The sequence below is a fragment of the Leuciscus leuciscus genome, assembly GCF_965113295.1.
Source record: "Leuciscus leuciscus genome assembly, chromosome: 9".
In the NCBI taxonomy this organism is placed as follows: domain Eukaryota; kingdom Metazoa; phylum Chordata; class Actinopteri; order Cypriniformes; family Leuciscidae; genus Leuciscus; species Leuciscus leuciscus.
This window is the reverse complement of record NC_138733.1, coordinates 9,693,360-9,719,052: the sequence shown is the minus strand read 5'-3', so window position 1 is coordinate 9,719,052 and position 25,693 is coordinate 9,693,360. Positions and strand designations below refer to the sequence as shown.

The following is a 25,693-nucleotide window of genomic DNA, read 5'->3' as shown; positions in this document are numbered from 1 at the left end:
TATGTTTGATGGATCATTAGATTGAAATCTAAAATGTCACAAAACATGATCATAAAACATCTAAAGTATCATTCAATCAGGAAAAATAATCTCTTATTTGCACTTTATTAAAAGTCAGTCTTGTTCAAAATCGGCTTTAATAAATTACACCATTCACAACAAAGGCTAGTTTTACTGTTACTTACTAGATCTGTACTATGTAATATGTATGGAGTGTCAGTTTGAGTGTGTATGTGAATGTGTTTTCATTTTACAAAATTAATAACAATCCTTTAGAAAGTGTCAATGCAGAAAGATGAACATAATTAACAGTAAGAATGAATCCAGCATGATCTTCATTTCTCAGTTCTGACTGTGTTGAGCTCGAGTCTGTTTAAAGTCAAGAGACTGAAATGTTGATTGTGTGTGAAAGTGTGTATTTCAGTGTGACTCTCAGTCCTGCAGTTTCATGTTATTGAGGATCAGCTCATGTGTTCAATCATTTACAGCTCAATAATCTGAACTCACAGCAGCAGAAAGAGGCTGAACACTTCAAATATACTTTACATTGTGATTCATGTGTGAGAGTCAAATATGATCTTACTCTAATTTCTCCAGTTTACAGTGAGGATTCTGTAGTACATCAGACAGCAGATTCACTGATTTTCCTATTTTATTCCCAGACAGACTCAGTTCTCTCAGGTGTTCAGGGTTTGATCTCAGAGCTGAAGTCAGAGCAGCAAAACCTTCATCTGTGAGATCACAATAACTCAACCTGTAGAGAACAATGACACACACTTCACTCTCTCAGTTCAGATCAGATCAGTTTAGCAGTGAATCAATTATTAAAGAGAAATTTCAAACTTTAAAACACAAATTAATATGTTTGATGGATCATTAGATTGAGATCTAAAATGTCACAAAACATGATCATAAAACATCTAAAGTATCATTCAATCAGGAAAAATAATCTCTTATTTGCACTATATTACAATTCAGTCTTGTGCAAAATCTGCTTTAATAAATGACACTATTCACAACATAGGTTAGTTTTACTGTTAAGCCGACTGCACACTGTGCGATTTAGGCCTCGATTTGGCGTCTGAGACAAATGTAGCAAATCCTAAAAGTATCCTCTGATCATAGGCCAAAACCTGAAGTGTTTAGTGTATTTTTGTTGGACAAGAGGTTCATAAATGCTTCTCATGTTTGGAAAGATGTTTGATGTGTTTCTTTTTCAAATGCATATTAAAAGCGACTCAAACTCGCAGTGCTTTCAGACGGAGCAGCGTTTACTACTGATCAGAGCCGTACGTCACTGACAAGCTGCACATTAGTGTTGGGCGATATGCTCTATTTTCATATCGTCCTATCGTCAGCCTTTGAGATCGGCGATACACGATATTATCGTGAGGGGGGCGGGGATTACTTATTTGATTATTAACTTGCTTATTTACTCGTTAATTTGCTTGTTTTATTAGTTCATTTTATATATGAGAATTGTTTTCTATTTTGCTAGCAAAGGTGGAGTGTTTATTAATAGGCTAAATTAGGTTATTTCCCGGTATAGTGAGGTAAAAAAAGATCCTAGAGTATTTCAACATGTCAGCGGGAAATTTACGGACACACATTATCCTCTCATGCCGTTACAGATGCAGCATTTTGACTGTAGGCTACTTCTGCACGAGATGGGAACACGTTTTCATCATTTCTTAGGTCAAGAAAGAGTCGGAGTTTGTGATATATGTCCTCCTACCAGTGCTCTTCTCTGTCTGGATGCACTTCACATAGTTTTGTGTTTTAAATGCCGGGAGAAATCAAAGGCAAAAATCTAAAAGTCAATCGGTTTATAGGCTAGCTACTTAAACTTATGACTTGACTCCGATAAAGGAAAACAGGTTAATGTGTTTACATGACCACATGCATTGTCAGTTTATTCAGCATAATCGATTAATAACGTGCATGTAAACGCGCTCATTCCCTGAAAATGAAAGCAGAAACGGACTGAGCTTTCACTGCATTAACGGCGCGTTCTCTCAGAGACGAGAGATTGAAATCTAAAATGTCACAAAACATGATCATAAATCAAGTACATCAGACAGCAGATTCACATTTATTATAATATTTATAATTATAATTATAATTATTTACATTTATCAGAGAGGGTCAGAATACATTTTGAGACAAAAGGAGAAAGCAGAAAGAGGCTGAACACTTCAAATATACTTTACATTGTGATTCATGTGTGAGAGTCAAATATGATCTTACCTCAGTTTCTCCAGTTTACAGTGAGGATTCTGTAGTACATCAGACAGCAGATTCACTGATTTTCCTATTTTATTCCCAGTCAGATCCAGTTCTCTCAGGTGTTCAGGGTTTGATCTCAGAGCTGAAGTCAGAGCAGCAAAACCTTCATCTGTGAGATCACAATAACTCAACCTGTCAAGAGATGAAAATCAAATAACATAATTTAAACACCATCAAATAGCTTTCCAACAAATGTAAAATTCTAATCCAAGGTTCATGGTCAAATGTTTCCATTTACAACGTGTTTTCTGCCACGGTAAGAAATGTAGCCAATCACAGACATGTTTGCTGATCTCTTTTTTTTTGTTTGCGAATCCTCTCATTCACAAAAAGACCGATTTTCTTCATGCAGTGTAGACAACTTTATTGTTTATAATGGAACTTTGTGAGATTGTGGACTGTAATGACAAAAGTAATGACTTGTAAATAATCTTAAATGTCTCATTGTACATTGCTGTTCTTGTTATGTAAGAGTCGTTGCTACACATTAAATCTGCACTTTACTAGAGAACCATCACTAATTTCACAAACTCAGTGATTTGATTCTTAATTGTCAATTTCACAGTAAAATAAAAATTTGAAGTTTTAGTAAACTTTAATCTAAACATCAAGTAAATGTTTAATTGTCCTTCTAATAGTAAAATTTAAATGTATGACTAAATGTAAACCATACATCAAATGTTTTTTAGGAGATTTGAGCTAAAGTTGTTTGCTTGGTCTTCATCTCTTCATTTCTTTATCATTTATTTGAAATATTTGAAATATTTAAATTCCTTCTTTATGTGCAAGAACATTCAACTAGTAAACCTGAATTATTTACTCACACACAAATTTTCAGACTTTGTTTGAATGCATGAAGGAATTTTACATTGTCACGGTTTAGGAAACACATCAAATACTGACCACTGAACTCTAGACAACATCTGCAGCACTGAAGATTTATTAACTTTTATTTTCCTAATGTTTTAAGAGTGAACTGATTGTTCTGATTGATACTTACTGAACTGATCTGGATTCTTTAATCACAGGAAGAAGCTTCTGAAGAGCCTTTAGTTTTTCAGTTTTATTGACTTGTCCAACAAAATCATCAATATCAAACTCATCCAGCTTCTCCTCTGATGTCAACAACACAAAGACTACAGCTGACCACTGAGAGGAAGAGAGTTTGACTTCCTTTATTCTTCCAGATTTCAGATACTGTTGTATTTCCTCCACTAGTGAACGATCACCCAGTTCATTCAGACAGTGGAACATATTGATGGATTTCTCTGGAGAGTCAATGGTCCTGATCTTCTTCTTGATGTACTCAACGGTTTCCTCATTGCTGTCAGATCTTCTTGTCTGTTTCATTAGTCTTTGTATGAGAATCTGATGAGTCTCCACTGACAGACCCAGAAGAAACCGCAGGAATAGATCCAGATGTCCATTTTTACTTTGTAGAGCCTCATTCACAGCTCTCTGATGCAGCGCAGATAATGACACATGTTCTTCTGGTGAACTGAGCTGAAACCAGCCCTTCATTTTAGACAGCAAACTCTGTTTGGTAATTGAGTCAAACACATCTCTGTTGTTGTTTATACAGGAGAGGTGCACATATAGAGCCGCTAGATGTTCCTGAACACTCAGATGAACAAAGCAGAAGACTTTCCCCTGATACCAGCCAGACTCCTCTCTGAAGATCTGAGTGCACAATCCTGAGTAAACTGATGCTTCTGTCACATCAATGCCACACTCTCTCAGGTCTTCCTCATAGAAGATCACATTGCCTTTCACAAGCTGCTGAAAAGACAGTTTCCCCAGTTTGAGGATCATGTCTTCATCAGTCACGTTCTTCTCATAGTCCTTCTCATGTTTGATGTTGGTCTGAAGGATCAGGAAGTGTGTGTACATCTGAGTGAGAGTCTTGGGAATCTCTCCAGTCTCTGCTTCGCTCAACATCTTCTCCAGAACAGTGGCTGAGATCCAGCAGAACACTGGGATGTGGCACATGATGTAGAGGCTCCTTGATGACTTCAGGTGTGAGATGATTGTATTGGCCAGACTCTGATCACTGATTCTCTTCCTGAAGTATTCCTCCTTCTGTGGATCATTGAAGCCTCGTACCTCTGTCACTCGATGGACACACTCAGAGGGGACGAGATCGGCTGCTGCTGGTCTGGAGGTGATCCAGATGAGAGCCGAGGGAAGCAGATTCCCCACAATGAGGTTCGTCAGCAGCACGTCCAGAGATTTATTTTTGTTTGCATCTCGTAAAGTCTCCTTTTTAAAATGTAGGGGAAGACGACACTCGTCCAGACCATCAAAGATGAACATCACTTTATATTTGTCTTTGGATATTTCCATTTCTTTAGTTTCAGGGAAAAAGACATGAAGAAGCTCTGAAAGACTGAGTGTTTTGTCCATCATCAAGTTGATCTCTCTGAAAGGAAGAGGAAATATGAGCTGGACGTCCTGATTCTCTCTCTCTTCAGCCCAGTCCAGGATGAACTTCTGCACAGAGACTGTTTTCCCAATGCCAGCGACTCCCTTTGTCAGCACAGTTCTGATGGGTTTGTCTTGTCCAGGTAAAGGTCTAAAGATGTCATTGCATTTGATCGGTGTGTCCTCTGTTGCTGCTCTTCTGGATTGTGTCTCAATCTGTCTCACCTCATGTTCATTACTGATCTCTCCACTCTCACTCTCTGTGATGTAGAGATCTGTGTAAATCTCATTCAGGAGTGTTGGGTTTCCCTGCTGTGCAGTTTCCTCATACAGACACTCAAACTTCTTCATCAGATTTGATCTAAACTGGTTGAGGACTTCATGGCTGTAAAATGAAAATACCACAGTATTAATAAACACAATGTCTTTTTTTAATCATATATTTTGTTGAAATGTAATAACCTGAGATCAGTCTGTGTATCTCCACTCTTAAAATCTACTGGCCGAATCATAGACGCGTCACTCCTCATAGACACACAGCTGGACTCTGGTTCTGATCTCTTCTGATGAACTGAACTATAACATAAATAGATTCAAGTTAATATATTGAATTACTGTATTCAAAAATCACATATTAATTTATCCTTAAATAATTTATTTTCACGATGTTGAGAAAAAAAAAACTGTGAAAAAGTGCTCTCATATACGTCTCTCATGTGTGAGTAACACTACATACACTAAAATATTAGCTACACATTAATAAGAATTTCTCATATCTTGAAGAAAATATCACCAATATTATTCTGATAATAAAAAATATCAAGCTGTAGTAGTCATATTTTCTCAGAAACATTATACCTGATATCATGTTGTGTATCTTCACTCTTAAAATGTTCTGGCCGACTCATAGACGCGTCACTCCTCATAGACACACAGCTGGGCTCTGGTTCTGATCTCTTCTGATGAACTGAACTATAACATAAATAGATTAAAAGTTAATACATTGAATAACTGTTTTTAAAAATCACATATTAATTTATCCTTAAATAATTTATTTTCACAATGTTGATAAAAACAAACCTGAAAAAAAAAAAAAATCTAAATGTAGAAATCTTACATTAAATTTTATCCAGCATTCATAAAATGAAAGAACAAAAGCTACTTAACAAAACACGCACAGGTTTCCTTTAAATTGGTCCATAAGAAAATTTTTTAAACTTTTAAAGAGGGGAGTGTTTCTATCATTATTTTACACTGCAGCTCGTATAACCAGGGAGCATAAAAGAGAAGGCAGTTTTACCAAGCTCCCAACGTACTCTAGGAACATTTAAAAGAAGTTTAGCTCTAGATCTAGTGCTATAATTACAGGTGTAATAAGATAAAAGACGACAGATATAAATTGGTAATTTGCCTAACAATGCCTTAGCAATAAACATCAACATGTGTATTTTTCTCCTTTGAAACAAAGAAGTCCAACCCACCAATTCATACAAGGTGTAATGTTGAGTGCATAAAGAGGCACTCGTCACAAAGCGTAAGGCAGCGGTGGTATACACAATCTAGCTTTTTTAGTGAAGATGAACTTGCATGCATATAAATCACATCACTGTAATCCAACACTGAGAGGAAACAACTTTGAATAATTCTTTCTTGCTTCAAAAGGAAAACATTTCTTTAAACGAAAAAGGAAACGCAGTTTTGGTCTAAGCTTTTTCAAGAGATTTTCCAATATGTACATTAAAACCCAGTTTTTCATCCAGCCATATGCCTAAGTATTTATCACAATTTACTCTTTCTAAACAGTCCCCTTCTAAAGTTAAAATAGGGCGATCTGTTTTAATGCAACAACGGGTGAAAAGCATATCATTACATTTTTTTCGTGTTTAAAACCAGTTTTAAATTTGACAATGACAGTTGCAAAGACCGTAAAGAAGGCTTGGTTCACAGAATGTGTTACCATGTAAATGATTGTGTTATCAGCATATAGATTAATTCTAGCTGGGGTTATCCCACAACCTATGTCATTGATATAAATAGAAAATAAAATTGCTGCTAAAACAGAACCTGTGGGACACCTTTTTTAATTCTTTGTTCTGCTGAAATACATTTCAACTGAGACACACTGAGTTCTTTCTGATAAGTGATTATTAAACCAATTTAGAGCTGTTTCACTAAAACCCACTCAACTAAGTCTCTGCAACAGAGGTTTATGATCTACATAATCAAATGCTTTGGAGAGATGTACAAATAAAGCTGCACAATTTACTATCCAAATATTTAATAATATCATTTGTGACCAGAATGGCTGCTGTTATAGTACTGTGACCTGATCTAAAGTCTGACTGGAATTCATTAAAAATTTTATTTTCAGTTAAAAACTGTTTCACTTTATCATTTACAAAAGATTAATATACTTTTGCAATCACCAACAACCTTGAAATCGGACGATAATTATTCATCTCAGATGGATCACCACCTTTTAACAAAGGTAGAATCATAGCGGATTTCCAATCACGGGGAATAACATTTGAATTTAAACAAAATTTTTATATAGAAGTGATGGGCTCTGTTATAAGATCTGCAGCAATTTTTAAAAAGTAAAGCTCTATTTTATCAGACCCCGCTGATTTTTTACAATCCAAGTTTGATAAGGCTTTATAAACTTGTGTAACTAAAATAGGAGTAAAAGTGAACAGCTGAGAACAACACGAAGTGTTTTCCAATTTGCCTTCTATATTATGTTCCTTTAAATTGCTAAAACCTGAAATTAAGTCAGCAGAGATAAAATGGCTGTTAAAGGCTTTTACAATATTTTCTTTGTCCCGGATTACACTCTCATTTAATTTCAAACAATTCGGCAGACTGGTGGAGGTATTTTGACCACAAACTGATTGGGTCAATTTCCAGAAATTAGTCGGATTGTTCAAATTTTCATTCATCATATTTATGTAATAGTCACATTTAGAATCTTTTACCAATGTTGTGCAATTATTTCTTATTTTTCTATAATTTACCCAATCCATGGGATTATTTGTTTTCTTTGCTTTAGCCAGTGCATCATCTCTTCTTTTTTATAAGATAAGATATTGACTCATTAAACCAGGGATTATCTCTACTTCTTACTCTAAACCTTTTAAAAGGTGCATGTTTGTCACATATAGTCAAAAAAGTACATTTAAAATACTCCCATATATACCAAAATCGGGTATCTGTGAAACAACGTATAAATCACTGTTATAAATATCTTGCAGAAAGGCTTGCTCGTTAAAATGTTTAAATTGTCGTTTCAGGATAAAATATGGTTTACTCTTTAGAATCCTGCAATTTCTTACACATACTATTGCACAGTGATCACTAACATCATTACAAAAAACTCAAACCGCAGAGAATCTGAGGAGCATTAGTTAAAATAAAATCAAGTAGCGTGGATTTATCTAGATCTTTATGATTTAACTGGGTATTTATCAATTGATCCAAACAAAGAGTCTCAAATACCCTTGAATATATCAAACATTTGTGATAACCAATCCCAGTTTAAATCCCAGAGTAAAATCAGCTCTGATTTAGTCCAGTTATGGAGAAGGTCCGTAAGTGAAGTAATAGCTTCACTTAAGCCGAAAGGGGATGATAACATCCGACAACGATGATATCTGGACCATTTAAAAAAGTAATTTAATTGCAAAAGTTCAAAACAGTTTGGTTTGCTGATTGAAAGTATACAAGTGCAGTTTAGCTTAGACTTAATATAAACTGCAACTCCGCCACTTTTTTTGTGCGGTTCGATCTAAAAACATTATATCCCTCGATATGCATCATTGTGTTCGGAATAGATTTATTTAACCATGTCTCAGAGAGAACAATAATGTCAGAGTTCGTTGAATCAGCTCATATTCTTATTAATTCTATTTTGTTTACCATACTAAGGTGAAAAAGACGCAAAACATTACTAGACTGGAAATCAGCAGGAGTTTGAAGCTGTTTTATTACATTAAAACATTCTTCTTGTACATTATTAATTTCTTGTAGAATAGATTACTGATAATGTTCTGATAATATAAAATGCTATATTATAATCATATTTTTATAGAAATAAAATAGGCCTACCTGAGATCAGCCTGTGTATCTCCACTCTTAAAATGTACTGGCCGACTCATAGACGCGTCACTCCTCATAGACACACAGCTGGGCTCTGGTTCTGATCTCTTCTGATGAACTGAACTATAACAAAAATAGATTAAAGTTCATACATTGAATAACTGTTTTCAAAAATCAAATATTTTCACAAAGTTGATAAAAAAAACCCTGTAAAATGAACTAAGTGCTCTCATATACTGTACGTCTCTCTTGTGTGAGTAACACTACATACATTAAAATATTAGATACACATAAGAATTTCTCATATCTTGAAGAAAATATCACCAATATTATTCTGATAATAAAAAAATATCATGCTGTAGTAGTCATATTTTCATAGAAACATTATACCTGATGTCATGTTGTGTATCTCCACTCTTAAAATGTACTGGCCGACTCATAGACGCGTCACTCCTCATAGACACACAGCTGGACTCTGGTTCTGATCTCTTCTGATGAACTGAACTATAACATAAAAAAATAAAAAAATAATGGTGATAATATTTTAATATAAGTTCTTAAAAGGTATTTAAAAAAAACTGACTGGTCTAATTATTTTCAATAAAATTTAAGTTTTTAACTTACTATATTTTACTATAATTTAAAGATGATTTAATCTGGAATTTATTCAAAATACCTGCAACCTGGATAAAAATCTTTATCTCTGGATGTTTGAGTTTCATCCATGATGAAGCTGAACAGTTGAAACAGAATCTGATCTTCACCACTGACTCTGAATGGAAATGACAAACAATAATTCAGCTGAACGGAACCTGAGATTCAGAGAAACAGGATCATGAGACGCGGCGTTCACTCAAATACACAATGTTAGTCGTATATTAACAGAAATGCTAAATAAACCACCGAAAACATAACACGAAACAATGAAAGCATGTTTTACTCTAAAATGAAAAATATCAAACACATATCAAATAACTAATATGTCCTTTAGGGGAAATGGCGAATATTGGCCTAAATGCGGAAGTCACCTGTAAAACGTCTCGAGACCTGAACACTCACCTTCTTGATCAACGTTTGATCACATTCAGATTCACAAAATCCACCGCCGTTTCTATCAAGTAGTTACACGTAAATTCGTGTCTTAGCTTTTGTGAAGGTTTCCATGAAACACTTTGCATTTGATACTCAGTATAGAATCGATGATGGTTGTTTAAATGAAACATCAACTCTGATCATTTACTTTCACTTTTTACGCGCAGAACAATGATAGCGTCACGTTACGCGCGCGCTCAGAGTCATGCACGCGCACGGGTTCTGTTTGGTAAACCCGCACTCGCAGTAGCAACTAAACAGAATATAGCAACTAAACAGAATATAGCAGTGATATATAGCATAAAGACCGCGACCCGAACCGCACCGCATTAAATCAGGTAGACAAAAATGATTTTCTTATGTAACACAAGCAACCAAACCAACGTTGGCCATTCTGAGTTGATGCATTTAAGAATAATAGACACGCAGCCATGGTGGTAATTAGCCAAAAAGAAACAAAGATGAGAACGTGCAAAACCTACAAAATGTGAACGATATGCCCATACAGGCTATTATGAACGCAGCAACTATAATGACCTGACATGCAGATCTGTCTGTCACGAGCGAGCGGATAGATCGTCAATATTAAGCATTTATTTTATCCGAAGAGACAAGCAGGGATAGAAATAATTTCTTTATTTAGTACACAATCTTATTCAGTTAGGGTTGACTGTAATGTTACTGTCAGCTACCCTGATCTAGAACCAATAGGCAATCACTACTGACATATTTGACAGGTTTTACAATATTTTTTATGTATTGTAAGTAAGTGTAAGATGTAAGTGTTTTGTACAATGTCATAAAGTTGACCATTTGTATTGACTTACATTGTAAATTGTGGAAGCAATGTTTTTTTTGTTTTTTTTTGGCTTGTAGCCTAAATCTTGCATAAATTGTCATTTGAGAGAATTATTTGTAAAAACCATTTTTACATACACATGTAGAATTACAAAAATTGCAAAAAATAACTTGTTTCTGAATAAAGATGTTATACGACAAGATTCAACCAAGATCAGCCCTGACAAAAAGTTGCAAAAACGTTTTTTAAATGGAAACGGTGGTGCGTCGAACTCCCTGTTCTGATGACGCAAGAGTTGCAACTATGGCAGCTGAGAAGGCCATTCTTTGTGTTCAGTCACTGCTAGGGATGTTACAATATATCGTGTCACAATATATCGCTATACAAAAATGCATCAATATGTATCGTGGATATTCTGTATGCGAAAAAGTTAAAGTTTTCAGAGTTTTAGTGTCAGTACTACATTACTACAGTACTACATTTGGCCAGCAGCCATATCACCCTGTAGCTCAAGACTGGTGGCCCACTGAAGCTAAGCAGGGCAGAGCCTGGTTAGTACCTGGATGGGAGACCTCCTGAGAAAACCAGGTTGCTGCTGGAAGAGGTGTTAGTGAGGCCAGCAGGGGGCGCTCACCCTATGGTCTGTGTGGGTCCTAACGCCCCAGTGTAGTGATGGGGACACTATACTGTCAAAGAGCACCGTCCTTCGGATGAGACGTTAAACCGAGGTCCTGACTCTCTATGGTCATTAAAAATCCCAGGATGTCGTTCGAAAAAGAGTAGGGGTGTAACCCCGGCATCCTGGCCAAATTTGCCCATTGGCCTCTATCCATCATGGCCTCCTAATCATCCTCATATACTGATTGGCTTCATCACTGTCTCCTCTCCACCAGTAAGCTGGTGTGTGGTGGGCGTTCTGGCGCAGTATGGCTACCGTCGCATCATCCAGGTGGATGCTGCACATTGGTGGTGGTTGAGGAGATTCTTCCATGTAAAGCGATTTGAGTACCTAGAAAAGTGCTATATAAATATAACAAATTATTATTAATTATTATTACATCAAACTACCACATATAATGTTATTCGTTGTCACCATTGTCCTGTGCATTGGGTTGACAACACTAAGTCCAACCCTATTAATTTACACCCACAATGTAACACCAAATTTAGCATTTTAATCAACAGTACATTTTTTGTTAACCTTTTACCATATGTTTTGGCGTATCGCAATAATATTGTATCATTAGCTCAGTATCGTGATATGAATCGAATCGTGACATGAGGGTATCGTTACACCCCTAGTCACTGCCCTTGCCGTCCAGAATAAATGAGAACATCCCAATTGAGTAAAGGGATTTGTGGAAACTGTGGTTCCTAATTATTGTGATCCAACATTTGCATCATATTTCAGGATGAAAAGACAAACATGTCTTCTAATATCTTCAATTGTTGCGTATACCACACATTTGTAAACGACTTTACTTGGACCCATTATGTGAGCTGTCTCTTTAATACCGCGTGGTTTATATTCATGTTGCTGCTGATTGGGCTGACATTTTCGAACACACCCACCAAACCAGAGCCATATAAAGCTCTGCACCAAACAAGAGAAAAAGCATCTCAAACCCCATTACACACTGTTTCCAGGAAACATGTCGTTCAACCCGGAAACCGTAGCAAAACGTTGCGCACCGGTTTGAGACTATACCAGTAACTATAACTATATACTATAACTTGCCCCAGGATTCAACGTGACAAAATCAATCACGAGTCACAGGCAGCCAATCAGCAGAGCTTGTGGGCGGAGTCTCTGCAAGCTAACTGCACTCGCAATAATATGGACAAATATGTGGCACTTGGGTCCTCCAACACAACACTTATACTGGACCAGTTCTAGGTTATGATGGAGGTGGAAAGATATAAAACTTGCGCTGGAGACCAGATGTTGAATACAGAAAGACTTTACTGTAACACAACACACATTAAAACTGAAGTTGGATCAGTGGGGTAAATAAATAAATAAATAAATAAATAAATAAATAAATAAATAAATAAATAAATAAATAAATAAATAAATAAATAGTTAAATAAATAAGAAAAGGTAAAAGTAAGTAAAACTTTTCTCTTTTTGTATTCTGTTCACCGTTTTTTCCCTTCACAGGTAAAAGAACAACTTCGTTGTACGTGTCGTAGAAATTTTAAACTGTATATTAAACTAACCATGTTTCTAACATCTAACCTTATTTAACATCTAACATTTGAACAGGATGTACTGTACTTGTGACTTTGAGTGTGTGCCTGTGTGTGTATAAATAACATAGTTTGGGAAATGAAACTAGACAGTCTGTTAGAATCTTGTGATTAACAAATGAAGTCATCATTAAAACAGAGTTTGCTTGTGCCAGTGACAGAGGAAAAAGGTTGGGACTTTTGAACCAATCATATTGAAGGTGACATATTAGTCTTATTGGTAACACTTTACGGTAAGGGTACATGAATTATCATGAATTCATGTATAAATTCATGCATGAAATATGCATTCATTCATTCATTAATATCTCATGAATCATCAGGAACTAACACGAGTTCAACGTTTTTCATTCATGACTTCATGGATGAACAACACCTTAATTAAAACATTAACTAAGATGAGTACATCATCATGAATTATGATTTATTACGCATGATCATGATGTTTTCTTTGTTCACAAAAATTTTTTAAATTGGTCTTTACCACCCATTGTGGATAAAGCTATGGTTATGGTACATGAATCATCATGAATTCATGCATAAAAAAAGCATTAATTCATGCATGCAAGACTACTCTTCGAATTATTAAAGGAATGTACAAAAATACACATTACCTAATGCATGCAAACAGGCTAGAACAGTAAATCAATTAATGTGAGAACTGTTTTCCTGAAATAGCCTGCAGGTAAGTGGACAGACCCCAAAATTGGCCAATCACAGCACATAACATACAAATTCTGTTGGCATTCAAATACAGTAGTCATCATTAACTAAGCATTATTTATCAATGACTTCATCATGTGTGTGGCCCCTCAACTAAAGTGGTGACTCGGTCCTTTGAAACACTGATGAACAATGTGGCATAACTGTGATATGAATAATGAGCCTTTGCAAACAATGTACTGTGGACACAAATGGACTTTGATCTTAACTTTACTGCTTTATTCTTAAATGGTATAAACCAGTTAAAAACCATAAAGCTGTTTAAAAATAAATACAATTAAAAATTAAAAATTTCCACAAACAGCTTGATCTCTTTTTGGGTAAAGAGTCACCTTTTAATGTATAAAGCTACTGATGTGACTCCTCCATATCATGAAATTGTAAAACAGCTTTATGGTTTTGTAAAAGAGTTTTCAGATATACAGGCACTTAAAATAAAGTTCATGGTGTATGTACTGAATTCCTGCTCAGCTCTTTCCAGCTGTTGATTTAACTGGTTTAACGTTATACCGTTTAAGAATAAAGCAGTAAAGTTACAGCCTGTGGTCTCATTGTTAATACGCAGGTATAGGCTACGTAATTTTCAAAGATAGAAAGCGTACTTTTTTGTACGTTTGGATATATGCTGCAACGTATAATATGGACGTATCTGCAACGTTTAAACGTAACATTATTACGATTTTACAGCTAAAAAACGTACGTTAAACTATTTACGAATATTTCATATCATAAAGATATCTGTATAATTTCCCTTTTACCATTTTATAGATTATAACTGTAAGATCTCTTAACCCTACTCCCACACCTAAACATACCCATTTCATAGACAATATTAAAAGGATAAAACGTAATGGACATATATGTGTAGGGAAATGGCAGTTTTATTAACAATATTAGCATTAAAAGATAGTTTGAGCCACTAATCCTACCCCTAAACCTAACAATTTCTTAAAACTACGTAGGCTACAATTATAAATTAAAACAACAGACAGACACGTATAATTACAATAATTTATTTATTGAGAAAATGTCAAAACCGGTACCAAAAGTCGTTCACATGACGATGTGTCGCAGTCCTCTCTGGTAGTAGCCTATATAATAGTTTTGTATGAGGTAACGTTAAATAGCAAAATTTAAGTTATTAATCCATGAAAAATGTAAATCGTACTCGGTTACTAACGTAACCTCGGTTCTCTCTAGAAGAGGGAACGAGTACTTGCGTAAGATATCTTACGCTAGGGGGAAAACCTCTTTTCCTCGAGACATTGAAGCCAAAAATTATCCTTAATTTTGCAATAATGTAAAACGCATTGCAGCAGCATGCAGACATGGGCGAGACAGCTCGCGCGCCCATTGGCTGCTCTGCGGCAACTGATCGATAGAGGCTCCTCATGACGTCAGAACCAATGAGGGCGCTTCGCGCCCATTACGTCATGTCCCGCCGAAATCGGGTGGGGCCAGGGCTATAAATACGGCCCAGAGAGGCTGGTTTGGTCAGTTTTTCATCGCTGAAGCGAATCAGAACATGACGCATGCACGGCAAGATACGCAAGTACTCGTTCCCTCTTCTAGAGAGAACCGAGGTTACGTTAGTAACCGAGTACGTTCTCTTACGAGAGGTCTCTCGTACTTGCGTAAGATATCTTACGCTAGGGGAACACAATGTAAAACGCCGTGCGTGCTTGAGACATAACACTAAAGTCCCAAGGGCAGGTGCCCGGGGCTCATACAGTGCCTAATCACAAGGGACTCACAGAGAATCCAGGAAGAGGGGCTAGAATAGCATCATTCCTGTAATATTGAGCTCTGATAAGAGCATGTTATATCAAGTGTTCCACACAGCCAGGGCGAACTCAGCCTGGACTGGTAAATATGGGGGACTTACGTACTGCCCACAGAAGTATATAGGCGATCAGTGATCGACGCTCTAGCAGTTTCAGCATCCCGAGCCGATAGCATCGGGCGGGCAATACTGAAAAATTAAACCGAGAGCAACCTAGCTTGCAAAGCGGGAACCTCGAGGTTATAAAAACCTTATAAATGTAGACGGGGAGGCCCAGCCTGCCGCCATACAGATATCTTGGAAGGCAATCCCACTGGACCAAGCCCACGACGAGGCCATGCCTCTTGTGGAGTGCGCTTTGACACCTATCGGGCATTGCAGGCCCTTGCATGTGTAAGCTAGCGCTATAGCATCAACTATCCATCTGGATAGACTCTGTTTTGACGCAGCTAGTCCCTTAGAACGTCCGCTGAACAAAACAAAGAGCTGCTCCGTCTGTCTGAAAACAGATGAGCGAGACACATAGGCTCTTAACGCCCTGACCGGGCAAAGGAAGCCTGCGTCCCCTTCCTCCTCAGATACCGGCAGGGCCGACAGGGAGATAACCTGTGCCCTAAACGGTGTGTTGAGGGATTTAGGAACATATCCGTGCTTTGGTTTGAGTATGACTCTCGAGTCATTCGGCCCAAACTCCATACACGTCGTGCTCACTGAGAGCGCTTGCAAATCCCCTATGCGCTTCACTGAAGCGAGAGCCAGAAGAAACACTGTTTTGAAAGACAAGGGTTTCAGGTCTATTGACTGTATTGGCTCGAATGGGGCACCTTTCATGGCTTCCAGAACCGTGGAAAGGTCCCAAACGGGAACTGAGGGTGGTCTGGGAGGGTTCAGCCTCTTAGCTCCTCTAAGGAAGCGAATGACCAGATCGTTCCTTCCTAATGACTGGCCAAGCGGTGGTTCAGCGAACACTGCTATGGCCGCCACATAAACTTGGAGCGTGGATGGGGTTCTGCCCTTATCCAGAAGCTCTTGTAAAAAGGAGAGAACCTCCGGCACCCCACAGCGTGAGGGTGAAGTGCCACTCGCTGAACACCAGCTAGTGAACACAGACCATTTTGAGGAATAGAGCCGCCTCGTAGATGGAGCTCTAGCCTGCGTGATCGTGTTTAACACTCCCGCTGGGAGGTTAACGGGTACCCGTTGATGTCCCACACATGTAGGGACCAAAGCTCCGGGCGAGGATGCCAGATCGAGCCGTTCGCCTGCGAGAGGAGATCCCTCCTCACCGGTATCGGCCACGGGGCGGTACTCGTCAGCTGCATCAGGACTGGAAACCAGACTTGATTTGTTCAAAATGGGGCGACGAGTAGCACTGGGCATCCGCTCTCCCTGATTCGCTCTAACACCTGGGGTAGGAGCGTGACAGGGGGAAACGCATAGAGCGGGCAGCGGGGCCCGACGTGAGCCAGCGCATCCCTGCTCTTGGAGAAGAATTCCTGACAATGAGCGTTCTCTTGAGACGCAAATAGGTCTATTTCCGCTCTGCCAAATGTCCTCCATAGCATTTTGACTGTCTGTGGATGTAAAGACCATTCTCCTGTCGGCAGATTGTTTCTGAACAGTCTGTCTGGTCCCACATTCAGATGGCCGGGCACATGCGCTGCCCTGAGCGAGCGCAGATTGTGCTGAGCCCAGACCAGGAGGCGTTCCGTCAGCCTGTGAAGGATTCTGGATCTGATACCTCCTTGGTGATTTATATAAGCCACCACTGACATGTTGTCCGAACGGACCAAGACGTGGTGTCTTTTTATCTGGGGACAAAAGCGCCTCAGCGCGTTGTCGACTGCCATAATTTCCAGGCAGTTTATATGCAGAAGCTTTTCCCGTTCCGACCACTGGTCGAATAACGGTCTGCCCTCGAGCAGCGCTCCCCATCCCGAGGTTGAGGCGTCCGTAGACACCACCTTCACACTCGAGGAAGTCCCCAGGCTTACACCTGACCGGTACCAGTCGGTCACTGTCCAAGGTTTCAGAGCTGCGACGCATTTCTGATTGACCTTGAGGCGCGCGAGACCGGAGGTCCAAGCTCTGCGCGGCGCGCGCTTTCAACCAATACTGCAGCGGGCGCATGCGAAGCAGACCCAGCTGAAGCACTGAGGATGCTGAAGCCATGAGACCCAGCATCCTTTGAACTTTTTGAGCGGGACTAAAGCGCCGTGGCGAAAAATCTCTGTCATGCGCTGAATACTTAGTCTGCGCTGCGGCGACAGCTGTGCTGTCATAGACAGCGAGTCCAGATCTGTGCCCAGAAAAGATATTTTCTGACTGGGAGACAGTGAACTCTTTGCCCAATTGACTGTGAGACCTAAATTCTCGAGGTGATCGAGTAATATGGTCCTGTGTTCTATGAGCTCCGACTGTGATCGAGCTAGAACCAGCCAATCGTCCAAATAATTCAGTACTCGTATGCCTCGGAGCCTGAGGGGTGCGAGCGCTGCATCCATGCACATCGTGAATACGCGAGGTGCCAGGGATAGGCCAAATGGCAGGACTGTGTACTGATATGCCTGGCCCTCGAAGGCGAATCTCAAAAATCGCCTGTGACGTGACGCTATCTGTATTTGAAAATAAGCGTCTTTCAGATCTATCGACATGAACCAGTCCCCTTGGCAAATTTGCGAGAGGATTTTCTTGGTCCTGAGCATTCTGAACCGTCGTTTCAGAAGTGCTTTGTTTAGTCGTCTTAGATCTAAAATGGGTCTGAGACCTCCGTCTTTTTGGGTACCAGAAAATATCTGCTGTACATGCCCCCTTCACTCTGAGCTTGTGATAGGGGTTCTAAAGCCCCTTTGCTCAGTAACTTCGCTATTTCGGCCCGAAGTAGGTGTGCTACTTCCTTTTTCACCGTAGTATCGATTCGCGCCGCTTGCGTTGCGGGCGTCGACCGAACTGTAGCGAATAGCCTCTTTCTATAATGTCTAGCACCCACTTCGAAACCCCGGGTAGCCTTGCCCATGCGTTTGCACGAATGGCTAGGGGTTGAGTGCGAAGCGCGCTCTGGTCGCTCAGCGACAGAGGGGCTTCAGTGTGCTGCAACATAAGCGTCGCGCTTATGACATTTGAGGCAGGGGGCGCGCTGATAACAGCGGGCAGATTGCCCGCGCTCGACTCCTCTGCGGTGGTCAACCGAGAGGGGGAGGGCTGGGCGAGTCCCGTAAGACCTGTCATGTCTATGTGTGAATGTGGGCGTGGGATAGCGGGCACATTTACAACACTGAGAGCATTGTCTGCCTGAGCAGAGCGGATGCATGTTGGTTTCGTTTTACAGAAACCTTGAGACGTGCAGAACGTAGTGTTTGTGGACACTGGGCAGTGGGCACATTTTCCACATTTAATGCGCAATCGATCTGGGTCGATATCATGTGCGCGAGCCCTGTGTGACGGGCTGTTTCTCTGTGTAGGAATGAGCACTGGGCAGTGGGCATTTTGCCTACACTCATAACACCATCGGCCGTGGCCGGAACACCAGAAAATACACTCTATGGGATTTATCTGGGTAGCCGTAAAGCGGCGTTTGTGTGCAGGCAAGCGGGCTGTTTCGCCGACTTGTTTACTGCAGAATACACTGGAACAGTCGCATTTACTGGAACTGAACGAGCGAGAAGTTGCCATAGAAACAGAGAACGTCAACATGCTGGCGTTTGTTTGCAGGTGTGCGTGTATTACAAAAGGCTCGTGCACTGCAATATTGACATTTCCAGAGAAATGTGTGAGAATGGAGGTAGTGACGCACGGAAACCATAGAAACGGTGCTTGGGTGCAGGCGAGCGGGTTGTACAACGCGCTCGTTGGCTGCAAAAATACACATCTGCAGTCGCCTTTTCAGGGAACTGACAGAGCGAGCATTGACGGCAAAAAATATATATATTTTTTTTTTTTTTTTTTACCAGCAGACCTGGGATCGAACACGGGTCTATCGCGTGAAAACCTGAGAATCTGCCACTGGGCCACAGGGGAAGACACAAAGGCATTTATATAGCGCGAGTATTATCAGAGAAACCTGTGTTTCTGTGTAGGAATGAGCACTGGGCAGCGGGCATTTTGTTTACACTCATAACACTTTCGGCCGTGGCCGGAACACCAGAAAATACACTCTATGGGATTTATCTGGGTAGCCGTAAAGCGGCGTTTGTGTGCAGGCAAGCGGGCTGTATCGCCGACTTGTTTACTGCAGAATACACTGGAACAGTCGCATTTACTGGAACTGAACGAGCGAGAAGTTGCCATAGAAACAGAGAGCGTCAACATGCTGGCGTTGTTTGCAGGCGTGCGTGCATTACAACAGACTCGCTCACTGCAGTATGACATTTCCAGTCGCCTGAACTTCAGAGGGGAATGAGAAATGTGTTAGAAATAGAATTCGGCCCGGCCGCAGCGGGACATTATCACTCTTTTCTCCTTTCGCCAGTGACGCGCGGGAACCATAGAAACGGTGTTTGGGTGCAGGCGAGCGGGTTGTACAACGCGCTCGTTGGCTGCAAAATGCACATCTGCAGTCGCCTTTCAGGGAACTAACAGAGCGAAGCATTGGAGGCATAATTAATCTGCCGTTAGACCGAGATTCGAACCCCGGTCTCTCGTGTGAAAAACCAAAGATTCCGCCACTGAGCCACAGGGGGGAACACAAAGGCTTTCAGATGCACGAGCATATAATAGCGTCAACATGTTTTCTTCGGCGTTTGCTTGCCCGCTGGTGATTGACGCGTGAATGGGGCGCAGAGGCAGGGTAGCTTTCTTGTACGTAAAGAAAAACTAACCCCGACCGTCCGCTTCCAGCCTCCCCTGTGAACGGCGCATTTTGCGCGGCTCGAACAGAGGGAGAGAGAAAGCTAGCCCCGTGACCGTCCGCTCCTGACATCCCCTGTGAACGGCGCGGTTTGCGCGGCTCGAATAGAGGGAGAGCAGGTATCATCCTCCAAGCAGGCAAGGCAAGCGGGCGCACCGGCGAGCTTTGCGGGTTGGGGGGGAAAGGGGCGTCTTGAAAAAGACGCCCGGCTCTTTTAGTGCAATGAGAGTGTGTGTCGCGGCGGCGAACACACACACATACACAAAACACAGTAACAGAGAAAAGGATATGTACGCCGGAAAGCGTCAGCAGGAACGGCGACTGAAGGCGGCGAGTTGTCGACCGGCAGCTTCAGATGCAGAGTAATCCCGCTGGGTGCTTGCAATCAGACGGCGCGGCTTCCTCTCAGGATCCAGCGATGCGTGAGCCCGCTGAAGAGATGAAAAACTGACCAAACCAGCCTCTCTGGGCCGTATTTATAGCCCTGGCCCCACCCGATTTCGGCGGGACATTACGTAATGGGCGCGAAGCGCCCTCATTGGTTCTGACGTCATGAGGAGCCTCTATCGATAGGCTGGTGCAGTTGCCGCAGAGCAGCCAATGGGCGCGCGAGCTGTCTCGCCCATGTCTGCATGCTGCTGCAATGCGTTTTACATTATTGCAAAATTAAGGATAATTTTTGGCTTCAATATCTCGAGGAAAAGAGGTTTTCCCCCTAGCGTAAGATATCTTACGCAAGTACGAGAGACCTCTCGTAAGAGAACCGGTTTCTTTAAGGTTTTTTTAAGCTTTTAAAGTGTATTCTTGTTTAACACCATGTAGGCTAATCCTCCGAAACGAGTTTGCAGCAGAAGGCACGAACCGAAATGTTATTATTTATGAGTAACGTTATTATATGAGTAATAGTAACGTTAAACTGTATTAATAAATGCGACTGAAAATTGAATTGATAAGACAATTGAATGCAATAGAGTCAAAATATTAATGCCACGATTTTAATATGCATAAGTTAAATAGGAATACGTACAAATTTGTACGTCGGTAAAGTTGTTTATACGTAAATAAATTAACCGTTACGTTTTTGTGCTGTCAATACGTAAATGTTATACGTTTTAGTGCTGTAAATACGTCAGTATTATACGTTTCTGTGTGTATAAAACGTAAATAAATGTACAACTACACTTTATGTAAAAATACAAACGTATTCTCATGAGATCACGTTGCAAGTGATCAAAGTCATTTGTGTCCACAGTACATTGTTTGCAAAGGCTTGAACTTTCATGTTCATATTCATTTCACAGTTATGCCACATTGTTAATTAGTGTTTCAAAGCACCAAGAAGAAGACATGAACATGCTGGATAACTCAGATCATAATGAAAACACATTGTTCATCAGTGTTTCAAAGGACCGAGTCACCACTTTAGTTGAGGGGCCACACACACGATGAAGTCATTGATAAATAATGCTTAGTTAATGATGACTACTGTATTTGAATGCCAACAGAATTTGTATGTTATGTGCTGTGATTGGCCAATTTTGGGGTCTGTCCACTTACCTGCAGGCTATTTCAGGAAAACAGTTCTCACATTAATTGATTTACTGTTCTAGCCTGTTTGCATGCATAAGGTAATGTGTATTTTTGTACATTCCTTTAATAATTCGAAGAGTAGTCTTGCATGCATGAATTAATGCTTTTCTTTATGCATGAATTCATGATGATTCATGTACCATAACCATAGCTTTATCCACAATGGGTGGTAAAGACCAATTTTTATTTTTTTTGTGAACAAAGAAAACATCATGATCATGCGTAATAAATCATAATTCATGATGATGTACTCATCTTAGTTAATGTTTTAATTAAGGTGTTGTTCATCCATGAAGTCATGAATGAAAAACGTTGAACTCGTGTTAGTTCCTGATGATTCATGAGATATTAATGCATGAATGAATGCATATTTCATGCATGAATTTATACATGAATTCATGATAATTCATGTACCCTTTCCGTAAAGTGTTATTTGTTTTCTCGATTCTATAAAAACTGTTGTATCTGTGTTTTACGGTGGGATTCTCAATGGAATTTGACTGAGATCCTCTGGCCTTGATTCTTCTTGGGAGAGTTTCTCTGAGAACTACTCGAACACTCTCTTGGCCGTTAATAAAGGCATTTAAAGGACATTTGCTGAAAGTCTGTCTGTTATTTCTGCTGCGCAGCAGGTCAGTTTAGGGCAGCTAAGAAGTTAGGGTAAGAGACTCGGCCAGTTGTCGATGGAAGACGCAGAGAGCTAGAGTATAAAGGTTATTAAGTGTCGATTGGAAGACGCAGAGAGCTAGAGTATAAAGGTTATTAAGTGTCGATTGGAAGACGCAGAGAGCTAGAGTATAAAGGTTATTAAGTGTCGATTGGAAGACGCTATGGGTGTCGATTTGAAGACGCCAGATTTAATTTATTAAGTGTCGATTTTCAGACGCTAGATAGTCAGGTTTAGGGAAAAAAATCCTCTATGTACTCAAGGCAAAAGAAATAAACAATCACATATAACAACAACAATATAAAACAACAAAAATAAATCAATAAAAATATTCAATACTGCAACTCAGTTTGTGTTGTGCGAAAGAGTACAGTTCACTCAATATGTGTGAAATAGTTCAGTTCTCACAATATGTGTTTTAGTTCTGTTTGTGTGAAAAATAGGAAAAAAGTTGTTGAATCCATTTCAGTTCATTCATGTAAAATAGTTCAGTTCCCACAATATGGAGAAGGGTCTGACAGCAGAGCCGCAGAGCCACAGTTATACCCCAACTACAGTTTTACCCCACAGCAGTTTCTCCTGCGCATGTGCATTTCATCGTGAGAGTTTGAGAGAGTTTTATGTCGTCGAGATGCATGTTACGGCACTGGAAGGGAATAATTTCCCTAAGTATTCAAAATGCTCTTCTTGCTGTGACCAATTTCACTGTCCGTTCTGCTCGATTCAATATTATAAACCGTCAGGAGAAAGTCACCTCAAGCGCCATCATTACATTTTAACCGGGCAGTCCAACATGAGGGTAAGCCGACACTAACTTTAAGTTAGCCAACTTTAGAAAGCTAATGTATTCTGTGGGAAATGTAGTTATCGAATAAGTACCTATAACGAACTAGCGTAACCTGTATCTAGACTTATACTACAATTTAATATTCTTTAGGAACAAACTTTACAGTTTTTAGTTATATCAAACTGTACAGTCAGAGGATTGTCATTGTTATTAGGTCCTTAACAGATATTATTTTGACCCTCCTGTTGTGTTAATTTCATGTTAACTAGTTTTGTGTTCCCGGTCCAAAATGACCACCCCATTATAGCAGATTATAAATTCTTAATAATACATAAATTATCACCTAATTTTGTGTAAGATCTTTTTATCAATGTATGTTTTTGTGAACAAGTTTTGAACTTCTATTTGCTTTTTATGGTGTGTACGTTAGGCCTCATTGACCTGGGCTCATACAACTTGTTTTTGAGTAAAAAAGCATAATGTATGGATTATTTTGACTATAACAATTGATAATTCATATATTATCACCAAATGTTGTGATACATATTTTTAGCAACTTAAGTTCTTGTGAACATCACAAGTTTTGAACTTCTATTTGCTATTTATGGCCTATAGGCCTCACTGACCTGGGCTCATACAACTCGTTTTTTTAGTAAAAAAGCATAATATATGGATTATTTTGACTAAAACAAATACTCTGATTAAACATATTGTGCTACTTATAACAAACTATTTTGTGTCAAACTGTGTCCATCTGATAAATGGGCATGTGCCTGAACTCAATTTCATAAGCTTATTGTAGTCTCACCCATTCATTTCTAATGACCGGTCATTTTTGACCGGGATCACCATAGGTGTATAAAAGTTAAATAAAACACCCAAAATTGTATGAAAATTATCCAAATGTATGTTGTGTGTTCAGATGCCACGTGTGGACAAAGTCATGGAACCTTATGACAATCAGATTAAATGAAAATTTTGGAAAAAAAACAACAACAACAAAAAACAAAAACAACGTTTAAATCGGACAAATTCGACCGGAACACAATAGGAGGGTTAATAGAGACTAATTTCATGGCCCAACACTTCATTGAGTTTGTTTTCTTATGTTACAGGATACACTATTCACCGATGTGGCTTAAGGTGTAGGGCACAACTCCATTACCACTGTATTGTCAATCTATGCTGCTGCGTAAGGAAGTGCAGAGTCAGCTGACCAAGGCATTCATGCAGTCACAAGAGTCCGTGTGAGACCAGTTGTCCGGGAAAGGTGTCCTATGTGCAATGTGGCTATGAATAACGTAACATTAGAAAGCACATTGACCGTAAGCATACCAACCAGGTTTTGGACGTGAACTCCAATCACCACCTCAGGAGTGAGTGTATTGATGAGGTTAATGGTATATATTCTGTCCAAAAGACTTTCCATGGTCACAGTGTCCCTCTTCATGTCCATAATAAAACATGGGGTGAAAATCATTGTGTGTCCTGTGAGTCACAGGAATGTCAAGGAAACATGGATTTGGCATGGAGGAGTGGCATGAAAGCATATAGATGTGTACATCTGAGGCCAGTCAATTACTGTACCAACACAGCTAAGTCTGACACACTACGGGAGGATTCACTGGCAAAGATGGTGCAAACCAAATGGTTTACTGAAGACACAAAGAATTGCCTTGCATGGCAAAGCCTATCCAGAGAGAACAATGTCCCTCTATGTGTGCCTAAATGTTGGATTTCCTCAAATCAAGAAAATTGTTTCTGTATTTGAGCCCACAGTGTCCTATCACAGTGTCCTTGGACGAGTTATGGTGGTGTACAACACCAAATTAAACTCATGGCCTTGTCCATGTTCCAAAACGAAACGTTCCTGTCCACATATTTATGTGGCCAAGTGGCATTTTTTCCCAGAGCAGCCTGAATTGTTCAGGACAGTCCGAAGCACAGAAGAGGTGGTGGATTCAGTTGGAAACAGACAAGCATGAATGTCTGGGGGACACAGAGATCAGATGGGTTCTAAAAACACACACCAAGTAAGTCCCATTGATCCAGGGTTGACCCTTGAAAGACCCTAAAAGACTCCTGTGAACACACAAAGGGCCACATGTGCCTCAAGCCAAATGGTCTAGAGCTAGTCTGATCATTACAGGCATGTACTGCTTTAAATGTATGTTCTTGCTAAATGTATGTTGTAGTTTTATGATGCTGTATTAAAAAGGGCTTAAAGGGATACTCCACTTTAAAATGAAAATTCTGTCATAATATACTCACCCTCATGTTGTTTCAATCCTTTATGAATTTCTTTCTTCTGCTGAACAGAAAGGAAGATATTTAGAAGAATATCAGTAACCAGA

At 39.8% G+C, this 25,693-nt stretch overlaps 1 protein-coding gene across 1 annotated transcript in view; it reads right to left on the bottom strand.

Annotated features, from left to right (window-relative positions):
* Window positions 1-25,693, bottom strand: part of LOC309506241 (NACHT, LRR and PYD domains-containing protein 3-like) — a 58,040-nt gene that overhangs the window by 6,232 nt on the left and 26,115 nt on the right. Inside the window, exons 4-10 of the mRNA XM_082179979.1 lie at window positions 9,193-9,306; window positions 8,812-8,925; window positions 5,566-5,679; window positions 5,170-5,283; window positions 3,287-5,092; window positions 2,248-2,418; window positions 584-754 (exon numbers count right to left, since the gene is read on the bottom strand). Coding sequence (XP_082036105.1) covers window positions 584-754; window positions 2,248-2,418; window positions 3,287-5,092; window positions 5,170-5,283; window positions 5,566-5,679; window positions 8,812-8,925; window positions 9,193-9,306 — 2,604 coding nt within the window. The remainder of the gene's footprint in view (window positions 1-583; window positions 755-2,247; window positions 2,419-3,286; window positions 5,093-5,169; window positions 5,284-5,565; window positions 5,680-8,811; window positions 8,926-9,192; window positions 9,307-25,693) is intronic.